Genomic DNA, 17,010 nt, shown 5'->3' with positions numbered 1-17,010 from the left:
GACACCTTCCCCGGCGACGCTCTCCGCCTCCTCCAGGACATGGCTGTCGGCCACACGCAGCCCTGCCACCTGCCAGAGCCGCCCTTCTTCCCCGCCAGCCTGATCCACCACAACCTGCAGCCCCACCAAGCCGCCGCCACCGCCCTGCGCATCCTGCAGCACCTCTTCCACACCCTCAGCTCCAACAGCACCCGCCAGCACTGGCCCGGCCAGGCTCGCAACCACCTCCTCAACAAGCTGCAGCACCACATCCACCACCTGGAGCAATGCCTCCCCGACAACGCCACGCCCTTCAAAGGACCACGCAACCCGCTGCTCGCCATCAACAAGTACTTCAGGGACATCCACCTCTTCCTGCACGCCCACAACCACAGCGCCTGCGCCTGGGACCACGTCCGCCTCGAAGCTCGTGCCTCTCTACTGCACCTCCACAACCTCACACGCGCCATGCGCCGCTAGCGCCAACGCCCACCCGCCCAGCCACACCGACGCCCCAAACCCACCTCCAACCCCACGCCTCCTCTCACCTGGGACCGCACACAGGCCCGCAACAACCGCACGGCACCCGCAGCCTTCAACCGCTGCGTCTCCAGCGATTCCGCTGCTCATACTGATATGGACAAAAGACCTTCTCCACTTATTTATTGACTTATTTATTGACTTATTTATTTCATTTCTCTATTTATTCACGTATTTATTTTTTCTACCTCTTCACTTATTTATGCCAGTCCAAATAAAGACTTATGACAAAACACTTGCCACTGCCTCTCCTCTCTCGAGCACTGCAAGCACTCTTTGCGCCAGGGGAAAGCCATCTCCGCCCAACGCCTACTCCAAGCCCTGCTGCAAACAGCCCCCGACCCCTCTTCTCAACGCCGCCTGCCCAAGCAGCAGCCCCTGTGCAAAAGCACTGCCAGCCTTTGGCCAACACCATGGAAGCACAAAAAGAAAAACACCCAAAGGCTGCTCAAGAGCACCGCTGCACCTCATCTGCTTTATCCACACCTTGCTCCATCCATCCATCCATCCATCCAATCCATGGCCCTCTGACTCACAGACAACGACGTCATGCGGGACACCGTCAAGCACTTTGCACAAAGCCAGGCACACCAGGTCCCTTTCCTTGCCCCTCTCCACCACTGCTGTGGAGCCCTAAGCATAGAACAGCACCAAAACTGCCAGGAATGGTGATTTTGCACTTTGGAATGCCATGCTCCCTGTTCCCAATCACCTCTTGCTTTTCCATTGGCCTTAACATAGTCTCCCGGAGAAGCAGCCTCATCTTCTTGCCTCACACACAGCTCAGCCTGAATGCTCCGTACTTCCCACACTCTTCTCCTTTTCCCTTTCTAAAAACGGGGCTTATACTTCCCTTCTACCGCTTCTTGGGCATTTGGACTGACAGACACCAGCTTTCAAAAACGATGCACTGCGGCCTAGCAACTCCATCTGAAAGTTCCCTCACGACTCAGGCATTAACCTCTTCACGTGCCATGCACTCGGACACTAAGTTCAAGTTGCTAACATGGTCTCAAAGTTGACCCGGCCCTACAGTGGCCTGGGGATCTCCATTCTTCAGGCGGGGCTCCCAGCACTTGCCACGCGCGACTTCAGCGGCATGCCTGGAGATCGCTGACGCACAAGGCTACAAACATCCGCTCCCCTCCACAGCCTCTTTGCCCCAAAAGTCTCCAACCTTCAAAGCCCATGCTGTGCTCCTAGCAACCATCCAACCATTTCTCCACGAGGCCATGGCAATCGTCCCCTTGCACATCTCTGCACAGCCCACATTCCTCCTCAGCGATCCCCAGCTTTTCTGCGCTTTTGGAAAGGCATCTGAAACTGCTGGCAAACCTTCGCTACTCCAGCCACAGAAGCCCAGCCCCTGCCCTCTTGCTCCCACGTGATGTCCTCTAGACCCCCGTGCCTCTTCAGAGCCATCCCCTCCAAGGACGCCACACCTCGCACGGACCAACGAGCCCTGAACAGGACACGCTCTTGCAGGCGAGGGCTCTGGCAATCCCAAAACACAACCCCATTGCTTTCACGGGGGACAGTCCTCTTTGGCCCTGCGGCTGCCTCATCCACTGGGCCACGCATCTCCAAACCGGACCCTTGCTCCAGGGCCACAGCCAGCGGAGCAAGCACGACAGGAAGAGCAAAGCCCCTCCCTTGCGCCGCCTTCCTCACCTGCCTCGTTGATGGCTCCTCCCAAACACAGCAGCTGGAGCCCCTGCCTCTGTGCAAGGACACACTCAGGCCTCCAAGGCCCACGTGCACACACAGCCCCTTGAACACTGCCACTGCCTCTGGGCATTGACCCCAGCAGGGGAAACGCCAGCCCCCGCCCACTGACATCACCGCACATGCCTTGCAACCACAAAAGGAAAACAGCGGCTAAGATGAAAATAAAGGCAAGCCACCAAGTGAAAGGAAAAGTCACCACAGCCACCAGCAGGGCTTTGCGGGTGGAAAGCATGCTTGGCCACAAAGAGAGACTCAGCAGCACAGCACGGACCGCGCAGCTGGCCCGGCAGGTGAAGGGCAACAGCCAAGAGCCCACTCCGCCACACCTGACAACGACGCCTCCGAGACACAGCTTTCGCAAGGCCGGCACGCCGCTGCCACCACAATCCCCGACCACGGACACCCCGACCAAACACTTCCCCAAAACCTACACAGCCACCAGTACAGACTGGAAAGTACAGGCAGAAACTGCGGACAATCGGAAAGCGATGAAGGGAAAGCGGCCTCGCATACAAAGCCGCGCACCCGGAGCCACCCCAAGCACAGCCACCAGCAGCACCAGCCAGCCTCACCAGGCTCCTCCTGCCCAGCAGCACCCAACAGCACCCACAGAGACTCACCATGCTTGCGCCCACAGCCACACAGCCACGCCTGCCGCACGCCGCCCCGGCCCTCCTGCTCCTCCTCACCGCTCTGGCCGGCACCCTGGCCTGCCAACACCTCTGGACACACGAGGACACCTTCCCCGGCGACGCTCTCCGCCTCCTCCAGGACATGGCTGTCGGCCACACGCAGCCCTGCCACCTGCCAGAGCCGCCCTTCTTCCCCGCCAGCCTGATCCACCACAACCTGCAGCCCCACCAAGCCGCCGCCACCGCCCTGCGCATCCTGCAGCACCTCTTCCACACCCTCAGCTCCAACAGCACCCGCCAGCACTGGCCCGGCCAGGCTCGCAACCACCTCCTCAACAAGCTGCAGCACCACATCCACCACCTGGAGCAATGCCTCCCCGACAACGCCACGCCCTTCAAAGGACCACGCAACCCGCTGCTCGCCATCAACAAGTACTTCAGGGACATCCACCTCTTCCTGCACGCCCACAACCACAGCGCCTGCGCCTGGGACCACGTCCGCCTCGAAGCTCGTGCCTCTCTACTGCACCTCCACAACCTCACACGCGCCATGCGCCGCTAGCGCCAACGCCCACCCGCCCAGCCACACCGACGCCCCAAACCCACCTCCAACCCCACGCCTCCTCTCACCTGGGACCGCACACAGGCCCGCAACAACCGCACGGCACCCGCAGCCTTCAACCGCTGCGTCTCCAGCGATTCCGCTGCTCATACTGATATGGACAAAAGACCTTCTCCACTTATTTATTGACTTATTTATTGACTTATTTATTTCATTTCTCTATTTATTCACGTATTTATTTTTCTACCTCTTCACTTATTTATGCCAGTCCAAATAAAGACTTATGACAAAACACTTGCCACTGCCTCTCCTCTCTCGAGCACTGCAAGCACTCTTTGCGCCAGGGGAAAGCCATCTCCGCCCAACGCCTACTCCAAGCCCTGCTGCAAACAGCCCCCGACCCCTCTTCTCAACGCCGCCTGCCCAAGCAGCAGCCCCTGTGCAAAAGCACTGCCAGCCTTTGGCCAACACCATGGAAGCACAAAAAGAAAAACACCCAAAGGCTGCTCAAGAGCACCGCTGCACCTCATCTGCTTTATCCACACCTTGCTCCATCCATCCATCCATCCATCCAATCCATGGCCCTCTGACTCACAGACAACGACGTCATGCGGGACACCGTCAAGCACTTTGCACAAAGCCAGGCACACCAGGTCCCTTTCCTTGCCCCTCTCCACCACTGCTGTGGAGCCCTAAGCATAGAACAGCACCAAAACTGCCAGGAATGGTGATTTTGCACTTTGGAATGCCATGCTCCCTGTTCCCAATCACCTCTTGCTTTTCCATTGGCCTTAACATAGTCTCCCGGAGAAGCAGCCTCATCTTCTTGCCTCACACACAGCTCAGCCTGAATGCTCCGTACTTCCCACACTCTTCTCCTTTTCCCTTTCTAAAAACGGGGCTTATACTTCCCTTCTACCCCTTCTTGGGCATTTGGACTGACAGACACCAGCTTTCAAAAACGATGCACTGTGGCCTAGCAACTCCATCTGAAAGTTCCCTCACGACTCAGGCATTAACCTCTTCACGTGCCATGCACTCGGACACTAAGTTCAGGTTGCTAAGATGGTCTCAAAGTTGACCCGGCCCTACAGTGGCCTGGGGATCTCCATTCTTCAGGCGGGGCTCCCAGCACCTGCCACGCGCGACTTCAGCGGCATGCCTGGAGATCGCTGACGCACAAGGCTACAAACATCCGCTCCCCTCCACAGCCTCTTTGCCCCAAAAGTCTCCAACCTTCAAAGCCCATGCTGTGCTCCTAGCAACCATCCAACCATTTCTCCACGAGGCCATGGCAATCGTCCCCTTGCACATCTCTGCACAGCCCACATTCCTCCTCAGCGATCCCCAGCTTTTCTGCGCTTTTGGAAAGGCATCTGAAACTGCTGGCAAACCTTCGCTACTCCAGCCACAGAAGCCCAGCCCCTGCCCTCTTGCTCCCACGTGATGTCCTCTAGACCCCCGTGCCTCTTCAGAGCCATCCCCTCCAAGGACGCCACACCTCACACGGACCAACGAGCCCTGAACAGGACACGCTCTTGCAGGCGAGGGCTCTGGCAATCCCAAAACACAACCCCATTGCTTTCACGGGGGACAGTCCTCTTTGGCCCTGCGGCTGCCTCATCCACTGGGCCACGCATCTCCAAACCGGACCCTTGCTCCAGGGCCACAGCCAGCGGAGCAAGCACGACAGGAAGAGCAAAGCCCCTCCCTTGCGCCGCCTTCCTCACCTGCCTCGTTGATGGCTCCTCCCAAACACAGCAGCTGGAGCCCCTGCCTCTGTGCAAGGACACACTCAGGCCTCCAAGGCCCACGTGCACACACAGCCCCTTGAACACTGCCACTGCCTCTGGGCATTGAGGGGGAAACGCCAGCCCCCGCCCACTGACATCACCGCACATGCCTTGCAACCACAAAAGGAAAACAGCGGCTAAGATGAAAATAAAGGCAAGCCACCAAGTGAAAGGAAAAGTCACCACAGCCACCAGCAGGGCTTTGCGGGTGGAAAGCATGCTTGGCCACAAAGAGAGACTCAGCAGCACAGCACGGACCGCGCAGCTGGCCCGGCAGGTGAAGGGCAACAGCCAAGAGCCCACTCCGCCACACCTGACAACGACGCCTCCGAGACACAGCTTTCGCAAGGCCGGCACGCCGCTGCCACCACAATCCCCGACCACGGACACCCCGACCAAACACTTCCCCAAAACCTACACAGCCACCAGTACAGACTGGAAAGTACAGGCAGAAACTGCGGACAATCGGAAAGCGATGAAGGGAAAGCGGCCTCGCATACAAAGCCGCGCACCCAGAGCCACCCCAAGCACAGCCACCAGCAGCACCAGCCAGCCTCACCAAGCTCCTCCTGCCCAGCAGCACCCAACAGCACCCACAGAGACTCACCATGCTTGCGCCCACAGCCACACAGCCACGCCTGCCGCACGCCGCCCCGGCCCTCCTGCTCCTCCTCACCGCTCTGGCCGGCACCCTGGCCTGCCAACACCTCTGGACACACGAGGACACCTTCCCCGGCGACGCTCTCCGCCTCCTCCAGGACATGGCTGTCGGCCACACGCAGCCCTGCCACCTGCCAGAGCCGCCCTTCTTCCCCGCCAGCCTGCTCCACCACAACCTGCAGCCCCACCAAGCCGCCGCCACCGCCCTGCGCATCCTGCAGCACCTCTTCCACACCCTCAGCTCCAACAGCACCCGCCAGCACTGGCCCGGCCAGGCTCGCAACCACCTCCTCAACAAGCTGCAGCACCACATCCACCACCTGGAGCAATGCCTCCCCGACAACGCCACGCCCTTCAAAGGACCACGCAACCCGCTGCTCGCCATCAACAAGTACTTCAGGGACATCCACCTCTTCCTGCACGCCCACAACCACAGCGCCTGCGCCTGGGACCACGTCCGCCTCGAAGCTCGTGCCTCTCTACTGCACCTCCACAACCTCACACGCGCCATGCGCCGCTAGCGCCAACGCCCACCCGCCCAGCCACACCGACGCCCCAAACCCACCTCCAACCCCACGCCTCCTCTCACCTGGGACCGCACACAGGCCCGCAACAACCGCACGGCACCCGCAGCCTTCAACCGCTGCGTCTCCAGCGATTCCGCTGCTCATACTGATATGGACAAAAGACCTTCTCCACTTATTTATTGACTTATTTATTGACTTATTTATTTCATTTCTCTATTTATTCACGTATTTATTTTTTCTACCTCTTCACTTATTTATGCCAGTCCAAATAAAGACTTATGACAAAACACTTGCCACTGCCTCTCCTCTCTCGAGCACTGCAAGCACTCTTTGTGCCAGGGGAAAGCCATCTCCGCCCAACGCCTACTCCAAGCCCTGCTGCAAACAGCCCCCGACCCCTCTTCTCAACGCCGCCTGCCCAAGCAGCAGCCCCTGTGCAAAAGCACTGCCAGCCTTTGGCCAACACCATGGAAGCACAAAAAGAAAAACACCCAAAGGCTGCTCAAGAGCACCGCTGCACCTCATCTGCTTTATCCACACCTTGCTCCATCCATCCATCCATCCATCCAATCCATGGCCCTCTGACTCACAGACAACGACGTCATGCGGGACACCGTCAAGCACTTTGCACAAAGCCAGGCACACCAGGTCCCTTTCCTTGCCCCTCTCCACCACTGCTGTGGAGCCCTAAGCATAGAACAGCACCAAAACTGCCAGGAATGGTGATTTTGCACTTTGGAATGCCATGCTCCCTGTTCCCAATCACCTCTTGCTTTTCCATTGGCCTTAACATAGTCTCCCGGAGAAGCAGCCTCATCTTCTTGCCTCACACACAGCTCAGCCTGAATGCTCCGTACTTCCCACACTCTTCTCCTTTTCCCTTTCTAAAAACGGGGCTTATACTTCCCTTCTACCCCTTCTTGGGCATTTGGACTGACAGACACCAGCTTTCAAAAACGATGCACTGCGGCCTAGCAACTCCATCTGAAAGTTCCCTCACGACTCAGGCATTAACCTCTTCACGTGCCATGCACTCGGACACTAAGTTCAAGTTGCTAACATGGTCTCAAAGTTGACCCGGCCCTACAGTGGCCTGGGGATCTCCATTCTTCAGGCGGGGCTCCCAGCACTTGCCACGCGCGACTTCAGCGGCATGCCTGGAGATCGCTGACGCACAAGGCTACAAACATCCGCTCCCCTCCACAGCCTCTTTGCCCCAAAAGTCTCCAACCTTCAAAGCCCATGCTGTGCTCCTAGCAACCATCCAACCATTTCTCCACGAGGCCATGGCAATCGTCCCCTTGCACATCTCTGCACAGCCCACATTCCTCCTCAGCGATCCCCAGCTTTTCTGCGCTTTTGGAAAGGCATCTGAAACTGCTGGCAAACCTTCGCTACTCCAGCCACAGAAGCCCAGCCCCTGCCCTCTTGCTCCCACGTGATGTCCTCTAGACCCCCGTGCCTCTTCAGAGCCATCCCCTCCAAGGACGCCACACCTCGCACGGACCAACGAGCCCTGAACAGGACACGCTCTTGCAGGCGAGGGCTCTGGCAATCCCAAAACACAACCCCATTGCTTTCACGGGGGACAGTCCTCTTTGGCCCTGCGGCTGCCTCATCCACTGGGCCACGCATCTCCAAACCGGACCCTTGCTCCAGGGCCACAGCCAGCGGAGCAAGCACGACAGGAAGAGCAAAGCCCCTCCCTTGCGCCGCCTTCCTCACCTGCCTCGTTGATGGCTCCTCCCAAACACAGCAGCTGGAGCCCCTGCCTCTGTGCAAGGACACACTCAGGCCTCCAAGGCCCACGTGCACACACAGCCCCTTGAACACTGCCACTGCCTCTGGGCATTGACCCCAGCAGGGGAAACGCCAGCCCCCGCCCACTGACATCACCGCACATGCCTTGCAACCACAAAAGGAAAACAGCGGCTAAGATGAAAATAAAGGCAAGCCACCAAGTGAAAGGAAAAGTCACCACAGCCACCAGCAGGGCTTTGCGGGTGGAAAGCATGCTTGGCCACAAAGAGAGACTCAGCAGCACAGCACGGACTGCGCAGCTGGCCCGGCAGGTGAAGGGCAACAGCCAAGAGCCCACTCCGCCACACCTGACAACGACGCCTCCGAGACACAGCTTTCGCAAGGCCGGCACGCCGCTGCCACCACAATCCCCGACCACGGACACCCCGACCAAACACTTCCCCAAAACCTACACAGCCACCAGTACAGACTGGAAAGTACAGGCAGAAACTGCGGACAATCGGAAAGCGATGAAGGGAAAGCGGCCTCGCATACAAAGCCGCGCACCCGGAGCCACCCCAAGCACAGCCACCAGCAGCACCAGCCAGCCTCACCAAGCTCCTCCTGCCCAGCAGCACCCAACAGCACCCACAGAGACTCACCATGCTTGCGCCCACAGCCACACAGCCACGCCTGCCGCACGCCGCCCCGGCCCTCCTGCTCCTCCTCACCGCTCTGGCCGGCACCCTGGCCTGCCAACACCTCTGGACACACGAGGACACCTTCCCCGGCGACGCTCTCCGCCTCCTCCAGGACATGGCTGTCGGCCACACGCAGCCCTGCCACCTGCCAGAGCCGCCCTTCTTCCCCGCCAGCCTGCTCCACCACAACCTGCAGCCCCACCAAGCCGCCGCCACCGCCCTGCGCATCCTGCAGCACCTCTTCCACACCCTCAGCTCCAACAGCACCCGCCAGCACTGGCCCGGCCAGACTCGCAACCACCTCCTCAACAAGCTGCAGCACCACATCCACCACCTGGAGCAATGCCTCCCCGACAACGCCACGCCCTTCAAAGGACCACGCAACCCGCTGCTCGCCATCAACAAGTACTTCAGGGACATCCACCTCTTCCTGCACGCCCACAACCACAGCGCCTGCGCCTGGGACCACGTCCGCCTCGAAGCTCGTGCCTCTCTACTGCACCTCCACAACCTCACACGCGCCATGCGCCGCTAGCGCCAACGCCCACCCGCCCAGCCACACCGACGCCCCAAACCCACCTCCAACCCCACGCCTCCTCTCACCTGGGACCGCACACAGGCCCGCAACAACCGCACGGCACCCGCAGCCTTCAACCGCTGCGTCTCCAGCGATTCCGCTGCTCATACTGATATGGACAAAAGACCTTCTCCACTTATTTATTGACTTATTTATTGACTTATTTATTTCATTTCTCTATTTATTCACGTATTTATTTTTTCTACCTCTTCACTTATTTATGCCAGTCCAAATAAAGACTTATGACAAAACACTTGCCACTGCCTCTCCTCTCTCGAGCACTGCAAGCACTCTTTGTGCCAGGGGAAAGCCATCTCCGCCCAACGCCTACTCCAAGCCCTGCTGCAAACAGCCCCCGACCCCTCTTCTCAACGCCGCCTGCCCAAGCAGCAGCCCCTGTGCAAAAGCACTGCCAGCCTTTGGCCAACACCATGGAAGCACAAAAAGAAAAACACCCAAAGGCTGCTCAAGAGCACCGCTGCACCTCATCTGCTTTATCCACACCTTGCTCCATCCATCCATCCATCCATCCAATCCATGGCCCTCTGACTCACAGACAACGACGTCATGCGGGACACCGTCAAGCACTTTGCACAAAGCCAGGCACACCAGGTCCCTTTCCTTGCCCCTCTCCACCACTGCTGTGGAGCCCTAAGCATAGAACAGCACCAAAACTGCCAGGAATGGTGATTTTGCACTTTGGAATGCCATGCTCCCTGTTCCCAATCACCTCTTGCTTTTCCATTGGCCTTAACATAGTCTCCCGGAGAAGCAGCCTCATCTTCTTGCCTCACACACAGCTCAGCCTGAATGCTCCGTACTTCCCACACTCTTCTCCTTTTCCCTTTCTAAAAACGGGGCTTATACTTCCCTTCTACCCCTTCTTGGGCATTTGGACTGACAGACACCAGCTTTCAAAAACGATGCACTGTGGCCTAGCAACTCCATCTGAAAGTTCCCTCACGACTCAGGCATTAACCTCTTCACGTGCCATGCACTCGGACACTAAGTTCAGGTTGCTAAGATGGTCTCAAAGTTGACCCGGCCCTACAGTGGCCTGGGGATCTCCATTCTTCAGGCGGGGCTCCCAGCACCTGCCACGCGCGACTTCAGCGGCATGCCTGGAGATCGCTGACGCACAAGGCTACAAACATCCGCTCCCCTCCACAGCCTCTTTGCCCCAAAAGTCTCCAACCTTCAAAGCCCATGCTGTGCTCCTAGCAACCATCCAACCATTTCTCCACGAGGCCATGGCAATCGTCCCCTTGCACATCTCTGCACAGCCCACATTCCTCCTCAGCGATCCCCAGCTTTTCTGCGCTTTTGGAAAGGCATCTGAAACTGCTGGCAAACCTTCGCTACTCCAGCCACAGAAGCCCAGCCCCTGCCCTCTTGCTCCCACGTGATGTCCTCTAGACCCCCGTGCCTCTTCAGAGCCATCCCCTCCAAGGACGCCACACCTCACACGGACCAACGAGCCCTGAACAGGACACGCTCTTGCAGGCGAGGGCTCTGGCAATCCCAAAACACAACCCCATTGCTTTCACGGGGGACAGTCCTCTTTGGCCCTGCGGCTGCCTCATCCACTGGGCCACGCATCTCCAAACCGGACCCTTGCTCCAGGGCCACAGCCAGCGGAGCAAGCACGACAGGAAGAGCAAAGCCCCTCCCTTGCGCCGCCTTCCTCACCTGCCTCGTTGATGGCTCCTCCCAAACACAGCAGCTGGAGCCCCTGCCTCTGTGCAAGGACACACTCAGGCCTCCAAGGCCCACGTGCACACACAGCCCCTTGAACACTGCCACTGCCTCTGGGCATTGAGGGGGAAACGCCAGCCCCCGCCCACTGACATCACCGCACATGCCTTGCAACCACAAAAGGAAAACAGCGGCTAAGATGAAAATAAAGGCAAGCCACCAAGTGAAAGGAAAAGTCACCACAGCCACCAGCAGGGCTTTGCGGGTGGAAAGCATGCTTGGCCACAAAGAGAGACTCAGCAGCACAGCACGGACCGCGCAGCTGGCCCGGCAGGTGAAGGGCAACAGCCAAGAGCCCACTCCGCCACACCTGACAACGACGCCTCCGAGACACAGCTTTCGCAAGGCCGGCACGCCGCTGCCACCACAATCCCCGACCACGGACACCCCGACCAAACACTTCCCCAAAACCTACACAGCCACCAGTACAGACTGGAAAGTACAGGCAGAAACTGCGGACAATCGGAAAGCGATGAAGGGAAAGCGGCCTCGCATACAAAGCCGCGCACCCAGAGCCACCCCAAGCACAGCCACCAGCAGCACCAGCCAGCCTCACCAAGCTCCTCCTGCCCAGCAGCACCCAACAGCACCCACAGAGACTCACCATGCTTGCGCCCACAGCCACACAGCCACGCCTGCCGCACGCCGCCCCGGCCCTCCTGCTCCTCCTCACCGCTCTGGCCGGCACCCTGGCCTGCCAACACCTCTGGACACACGAGGACACCTTCCCCGGCGACGCTCTCCGCCTCCTCCAGGACATGGCTGTCGGCCACACGCAGCCCTGCCACCTGCCAGAGCCGCCCTTCTTCCCCGCCAGCCTGCTCCACCACAACCTGCAGCCCCACCAAGCCGCCGCCACCGCCCTGCGCATCCTGCAGCACCTCTTCCACACCCTCAGCTCCAACAGCACCCGCCAGCACTGGCCCGGCCAGGCTCGCAACCACCTCCTCAACAAGCTGCAGCACCACATCCACCACCTGGAGCAATGCCTCCCCGACAACGCCACGCCCTTCAAAGGACCACGCAACCCGCTGCTCGCCATCAACAAGTACTTCAGGGACATCCACCTCTTCCTGCACGCCCACAACCACAGCGCCTGCGCCTGGGACCACGTCCGCCTCGAAGCTCGTGCCTCTCTACTGCACCTCCACAACCTCACACGCGCCATGCGCCGCTAGCGCCAACGCCCACCCGCCCAGCCACACCGACGCCCCAAACCCACCTCCAACCCCACGCCTCCTCTCACCTGGGACCGCACACAGGCCCGCAACAACCGCACGGCACCCGCAGCCTTCAACCGCTGCGTCTCCAGCGATTCCGCTGCTCATACTGATATGGACAAAAGACCTTCTCCACTTATTTATTGACTTATTTATTGACTTATTTATTTCATTTCTCTATTTATTCACGTATTTATTTTTTCTACCTCTTCACTTATTTATGCCAGTCCAAATAAAGACTTATGACAAAACACTTGCCACTGCCTCTCCTCTCTCGAGCACTGCAAGCACTCTTTGTGCCAGGGGAAAGCCATCTCCGCCCAACGCCTACTCCAAGCCCTGCTGCAAACAGCCCCCGACCCCTCTTCTCAACGCCGCCTGCCCAAGCAGCAGCCCCTGTGCAAAAGCACTGCCAGCCTTTGGCCAACACCATGGAAGCACAAAAAGAAAAACACCCAAAGGCTGCTCAAGAGCACCGCTGCACCTCATCTGCTTTATCCATACCTTGCGCCATCCATCCATCCATCCAATCCATGGCCCTCTGACTCACAGACAACGACGTCATGCGGGACACCGTCAAGCACTTTGCACAAAGCCAGGCACACCAGGTCCCTTTCCTTGCCCCTCTCCACCACTGCTGTGGAGCCCTAAGCATAGAACAGCACCAAAACTGCCAGGAATGGTGATTTTGCACTTTGGAATGCCATGCTCCCTGTTCCCAATCACCTCTTGCTTTTCCATTGGCCTTAACATAGTCTCCCGGAGAAGCAGCCTCATCTTCTTGCCTCACACACAGCTCAGCCTGAATGCTCCGTACTTCCCACACTCTTCTCCTTTTCCCTTTCTAAAAACGGGGCTTATACTTCCCTTCTACCCCTTCTTGGGCATTTGGACTGACAGACACCAGCTTTCAAAAACGATGCACTGCGGCCTAGCAACTCCATCTGAAAGTTCCCTCACGACTCAGGCATTAACCTCTTCACGTGCCATGCACTCGGACACTAAGTTCAAGTTGCTAACATGGTCTCAAAGTTGACCCGGCCCTACAGTGGCCTGGGGATCTCCATTCTTCAGGCGGGGCTCCCAGCACTTGCCACGCGCGACTTCAGCGGCATGCCTGGAGATCGCTGACGCACAAGGCTACAAACATCCGCTCCCCTCCACAGCCTCTTTGCCCCAAAAGTCTCCAACCTTCAAAGCCCATGCTGTGCTCCTAGCAACCATCCAACCATTTCTCCACGAGGCCATGGCAATCGTCCCCTTGCACATCTCTGCACAGCCCACATTCCTCCTCAGCGATCCCCAGCTTTTCTGCGCTTTTGGAAAGGCATCTGAAACTGCTGGCAAACCTTCGCTACTCCAGCCACAGAAGCCCAGCCCCTGCCCTCTTGCTCCCACGTGATGTCCTCTAGACCCCCGTGCCTCTTCAGAGCCATCCCCTCCAAGGACGCCACACCTCGCACGGACCAACGAGCCCTGAACAGGACACGCTCTTGCAGGCGAGGGCTCTGGCAATCCCAAAACACAACCCCATTGCTTTCACGGGGGACAGTCCTCTTTGGCCCTGCGGCTGCCTCATCCACTGGGCCACGCATCTCCAAACCGGACCCTTGCTCCAGGGCCACAGCCAGCGGAGCAAGCACGACAGGAAGAGCAAAGCCCCTCCCTTGCGCCGCCTTCCTCACCTGCCTCGTTGATGGCTCCTCCCAAACACAGCAGCTGGAGCCCCTGCCTCTGTGCAAGGACACACTCAGGCCTCCAAGGCCCACGTGCACACACAGCCCCTTGAACACTGCCACTGCCTCTGGGCATTGACCCCAGCAGGGGAAACGCCAGCCCCCGCCCACTGACATCACCGCACATGCCTTGCAACCACAAAAGGAAAACAGCGGCTAAGATGAAAATAAAGGCAAGCCACCAAGTGAAAGGAAAAGTCACCACAGCCACCAGCAGGGCTTTGCGGGTGGAAAGCATGCTTGGCCACAAAGAGAGACTCAGCAGCACAGCACGGACTGCGCAGCTGGCCCGGCAGGTGAAGGGCAACAGCCAAGAGCCCACTCCGCCACACCTGACAACGACGCCTCCGAGACACAGCTTTCGCAAGGCCGGCACGCCGCTGCCACCACAATCCCCGACCACGGACACCCCGACCAAACACTTCCCCAAAACCTACACAGCCACCAGTACAGACTGGAAAGTACAGGCAGAAACTGCGGACAATCGGAAAGCGATGAAGGGAAAGCGGCCTCGCATACAAAGCCGCGCACCCGGAGCCACCCCAAGCACAGCCACCAGCAGCACCAGCCAGCCTCACCAAGCTCCTCCTGCCCAGCAGCACCCAACAGCACCCACAGAGACTCACCATGCTTGCGCCCACAGCCACACAGCCACGCCTGCCGCACGCCGCCCCGGCCCTCCTGCTCCTCCTCACCGCTCTGGCCGGCACCCTGGCCTGCCAACACCTCTGGACACACGAGGACACCTTCCCCGGCGACGCTCTCCGCCTCCTCCAGGACATGGCTGTCGGCCACACGCAGCCCTGCCACCTGCCAGAGCCGCCCTTCTTCCCCGCCAGCCTGCTCCACCACAACCTGCAGCCCCACCAAGCCGCCGCCACCGCCCTGCGCATCCTGCAGCACCTCTTCCACACCCTCAGCTCCAACAGCACCCGCCAGCACTGGCCCGGCCAGACTCGCAACCACCTCCTCAACAAGCTGCAGCACCACATCCACCACCTGGAGCAATGCCTCCCCGACAACGCCACGCCCTTCAAAGGACCACGCAACCCGCTGCTCGCCATCAACAAGTACTTCAGGGACATCCACCTCTTCCTGCACGCCCACAACCACAGCGCCTGCGCCTGGGACCACGTCCGCCTCGAAGCTCGTGCCTCTCTACTGCACCTCCACAACCTCACACGCGCCATGCGCCGCTAGCGCCAACGCCCACCCGCCCAGCCACACCGACGCCCCAAACCCACCTCCAACCCCACGCCTCCTCTCACCTGGGACCGCACACAGGCCCGCAACAACCGCACGGCACCCGCAGCCTTCAACCGCTGCGTCTCCAGCGATTCCGCTGCTCATACTGATATGGACAAAAGACCTTCTCCACTTATTTATTGACTTATTTATTGACTTATTTATTTCATTTCTCTATTTATTCACGTATTTATTTTTTCTACCTCTTCACTTATTTATGCCAGTCCAAATAAAGACTTATGACAAAACACTTGCCACTGCCTCTCCTCTCTCGAGCACTGCAAGCACTCTTTGTGCCAGGGGAAAGCCATCTCCGCCCAACGCCTACTCCAAGCCCTGCTGCAAACAGCCCCCGACCCCTCTTCTCAACGCCGCCTGCCCAAGCAGCAGCCCCTGTGCAAAAGCACTGCCAGCCTTTGGCCAACACCATGGAAGCACAAAAAGAAAAACACCCAAAGGCTGCTCAAGAGCACCGCTGCACCTCATCTGCTTTATCCATACCTTGCGCCATCCATCCATCCATCCAATCCATGGCCCTCTGACTCACAGACAACGACGTCATGCGGGACACCGTCAAGCACTTTGCACAAAGCCAGGCACACCAGGTCCCTTTCCTTGCCCCTCTCCACCACTGCTGTGGAGCCCTAAGCATAGAACAGCACCAAAACTGCCAGGAATGGTGATTTTGCACTTTGGAATGCCATGCTCCCTGTTCCCAATCACCTCTTGCTTTTCCATTGGCCTTAACATAGTCTCCCGGAGAAGCAGCCTCATCTTCTTGCCTCACACACAGCTCAGCCTGAATGCTCCGTACTTCCCACACTCTTCTCCTTTTCCCTTTCTAAAAACGGGGCTTATACTTCCCTTCTACCCCTTCTTGGGCATTTGGACTGACAGACACCAGCTTTCAAAAACGATGCACTGTGGCCTAGCAACTCCATCTGAAAGTTCCCTCACGACTCAGGCATTAACCTCTTCACGTGCCATGCACTCGGACACTAAGTTCAGGTTGCTAAGATGGTCTCAAAGTTGACCCGGCCCTACAGTGGCCTGGGGATCTCCATTCTTCAGGCGGGGCTCCCAGCACCTGCCACGCGCGACTTCAGCGGCATGCCTGGAGATCGCTGACGCACAAGGCTACAAACATCCGCTCCCCTCCACAGCCTCTTTGCCCCAAAAGTCTCCAACCTTCAAAGCCCATGCTGTGCTCCTAGCAACCATCCAACCATTTCTCCACGAGGCCATGGCAATCGTCCCCTTGCACATCTCTGCACAGCCCACATTCCTCCTCAGCGATCCCCAGCTTTTCTGCGCTTTTGGAAAGGCATCTGAAACTGCTGGCAAACCTTCGCTACTCCAGCCACAGAAGCCCAGCCCCTGCCCTCTTGCTCCCACGTGATGTCCTCTAGACCCCCGTGCCTCTTCAGAGCCATCCCCTCCAAGGACGCCACACCTCGCACGGACCAACGAGCCCTGAACAGGACACGCTCTTGCAGGCGAGGGCTCTGGCAATCCCAAAACACAACCCCATTGCTTTCACGGGGGACAGTCCTCTTTGGCCCTGCGGCTGCCTCATCCACTGGGCCACGCATCTCCAAACCGGACCCTTGCTCCA

At 58.7% G+C, this 17,010-nt stretch overlaps 5 protein-coding genes across 17 annotated transcripts in view; 4 read left to right on the top strand and 1 right to left on the bottom strand.

The window, feature by feature from the left end:
- Positions 1-17,010, bottom strand: part of LOC129133239 (ubiquitin-associated protein 2) — a 284,552-nt gene that overhangs the window by 133,094 nt on the left and 134,448 nt on the right. The window lies entirely within an intron of this gene.
- On the top strand, positions 5,843-6,415 carry LOC143692134 (interferon-like). Its single transcript, XM_077171698.1, has one exon. It carries the CDS (start codon positions 5,843-5,845, stop codon positions 6,413-6,415), a length of 573 nt encoding a protein of 190 aa, XP_077027813.1.
- On the top strand, positions 8,825-9,397 carry LOC143692069 (interferon-like). Its single transcript, XM_077171608.1, has one exon. It carries the CDS (start codon positions 8,825-8,827, stop codon positions 9,395-9,397), a length of 573 nt encoding a protein of 190 aa, XP_077027723.1.
- On the top strand, positions 11,800-12,372 carry LOC143692135 (interferon-like). Its single transcript, XM_077171699.1, has one exon. The coding sequence runs from the start codon at positions 11,800-11,802 to the stop codon at positions 12,370-12,372; it is 573 nt and encodes a 190-aa protein (XP_077027814.1).
- LOC143692068 (interferon-like) lies at positions 14,778-15,350 on the top strand. The gene has a single exon (XM_077171605.1). It carries the CDS (start codon positions 14,778-14,780, stop codon positions 15,348-15,350), a length of 573 nt encoding a protein of 190 aa, XP_077027720.1.

This window comes from Agelaius phoeniceus, chromosome Z (genome assembly GCF_051311805.1).
Source record: "Agelaius phoeniceus isolate bAgePho1 chromosome Z, bAgePho1.hap1, whole genome shotgun sequence".
Lineage (NCBI taxonomy): Eukaryota > Metazoa > Chordata > Aves > Passeriformes > Icteridae > Agelaius > Agelaius phoeniceus.
This window is presented reverse-complemented; position numbering and strand designations above follow the sequence as displayed.